This window comes from Camelina sativa, chromosome 20, assembly GCF_030686135.1.
Source record: "Camelina sativa cultivar CO46 ecotype springtype chromosome 20, ASM3068613v1".
NCBI classification, from domain to species: Eukaryota; Viridiplantae; Streptophyta; class Magnoliopsida; order Brassicales; family Brassicaceae; genus Camelina; species Camelina sativa.
This window is the reverse complement of record NC_141899.1, coordinates 15702497-15703839: the sequence shown is the minus strand read 5'-3', so window position 1 is coordinate 15703839 and position 1343 is coordinate 15702497. Positions and strand designations below refer to the sequence as shown.

General features: G+C 39.8%; 1 protein-coding gene across 1 annotated transcript; it reads left to right on the top strand.

The window, feature by feature from the left end:
• Positions 1-257: 257 nt before the first annotated feature.
• Positions 258-1343, top strand: LOC147918942 (ethylene-responsive transcription factor ERF003-like). Its single transcript, XM_087504241.1, has 2 exons — positions 258-467; positions 619-1343. Exons 1-2 carry the CDS (start codon positions 385-387, stop codon positions 1097-1099), a joined length of 564 nt encoding a protein of 187 aa, XP_087360367.1. The 5' UTR covers positions 258-384; the 3' UTR covers positions 1100-1343.

Below are 1343 nucleotides of genomic sequence, written 5' to 3'. Positions count from 1 at the left end.
AACTTCGAATACAACAAATGAAGTAAATTTAAGAATAAAGAAATTAATATAGAGCTCTCTCTATCTCTCTCTTAAAACAAAATCCATGAGATTTTTTTTGGGTCGTATTGGTAACGGCGTGGGTCCAATTTAGGACCAAATTGATTGCCAGTTAATTGCCATAAGAAAAATTTACGCACAAAAAAACATTTCTATCTTTATCTCTCTCTCTCTCTCTCTCACGAAGCTAAAGCCAATAGTACTTATAGCCACCCTTCACTCTTCCAAAAACGCTCCTTCACTCTCATCATATCATTCTTTCTTTCTTCACTTTCATAACATTTCCACAAAACACAAACACTAAAACTCACCTGAACCATATTCTCCATTCTCCACCAGCACTAAATGGCACGACCACAACAACGGTTCCGAGGCGTTAGACAGAGGCATTGGGGCTCTTGGGTCTCTGAAATTCGTCACCCTCTCTTGTAAACACTCTTCTCCCCTTTTCTTTTTAAAATATCAATATACCTTTTTTTTTTTTTAATTAAGTAAGAAGTTATGAACCGAAGCTCACTATATGTTAAGTAAGAAGTTATGAACCGAAGCTCATTATATGCTTTTTATTTTTGGTTTTAGGAAAACAAGAATCTGGTTGGGGACATTTGAGACGGCTGAGGATGCGGCTAGAGCCTACGATGAGGCGGCGAGGCTAATGTGTGGCCCAAGAGCACGTACCAATTTCCCTTACAACCCTAACGCCGTTCCTACTTCCTCATCCAAGCTTCTCTCCGCCACTCTCACAGCCAAACTCCACAAATGCTACATGGCTTCTCTTCAGATGACCAAACAAACGCAAACGCAGACCGCAAGATTACGACCCGCGGAGACCGACGGGGATATCAACTGCGTGATGGCCAACGTAAATCAGTTTAACAGGGGAGGTGGAGGAGGAGGAGTAATGACAGAGACAACGGAGATCAAGTGGGAAGATGGAAACACGAACATGGAACAGAACTTTAGTCCCTTGGAGGAAGATCATATCGAGCAAATGATTGAGGAGCTGCTTCACTACGGTTCCATTGAGCTTTGTTCTGTTTTACCAACTCAGACGATGTGAGAAACGGCCCTGTCGTTTAGCGTATTCATTTTATTTTATTTTTATTTTATTTTACTTCCACAAAACGGCGTCGTTGAGTAGTAGTGGTGAGAGAAGAAGAAGAGGACAAAGGCTAATTTCAAAGACATTTTGATCTGAATTGGCCTCTTTTGAAACACTGATTCTAGTTTCTATAAGAGCAATCGATCATATGCTATATTATGTAATGTATAGTATCTTTTTATGATATAAAAATTGTTATCAA

Bases quoted from the DNA above. Each gene is read 5' to 3' on its own strand.
- LOC147918942 (XM_087504241.1), top strand. From the start codon at position 385: ATGGCACGACCACAACAACGGTTCCGAGGCGTTAGACAGAGGCATTGG. The intron at 468-618 runs GTAAACACTCTT...TTTTGGTTTTAG, and splicing joins GAAATTCGTCACCCTCTCTT to GAAAACAAGAATCTGGTTGG.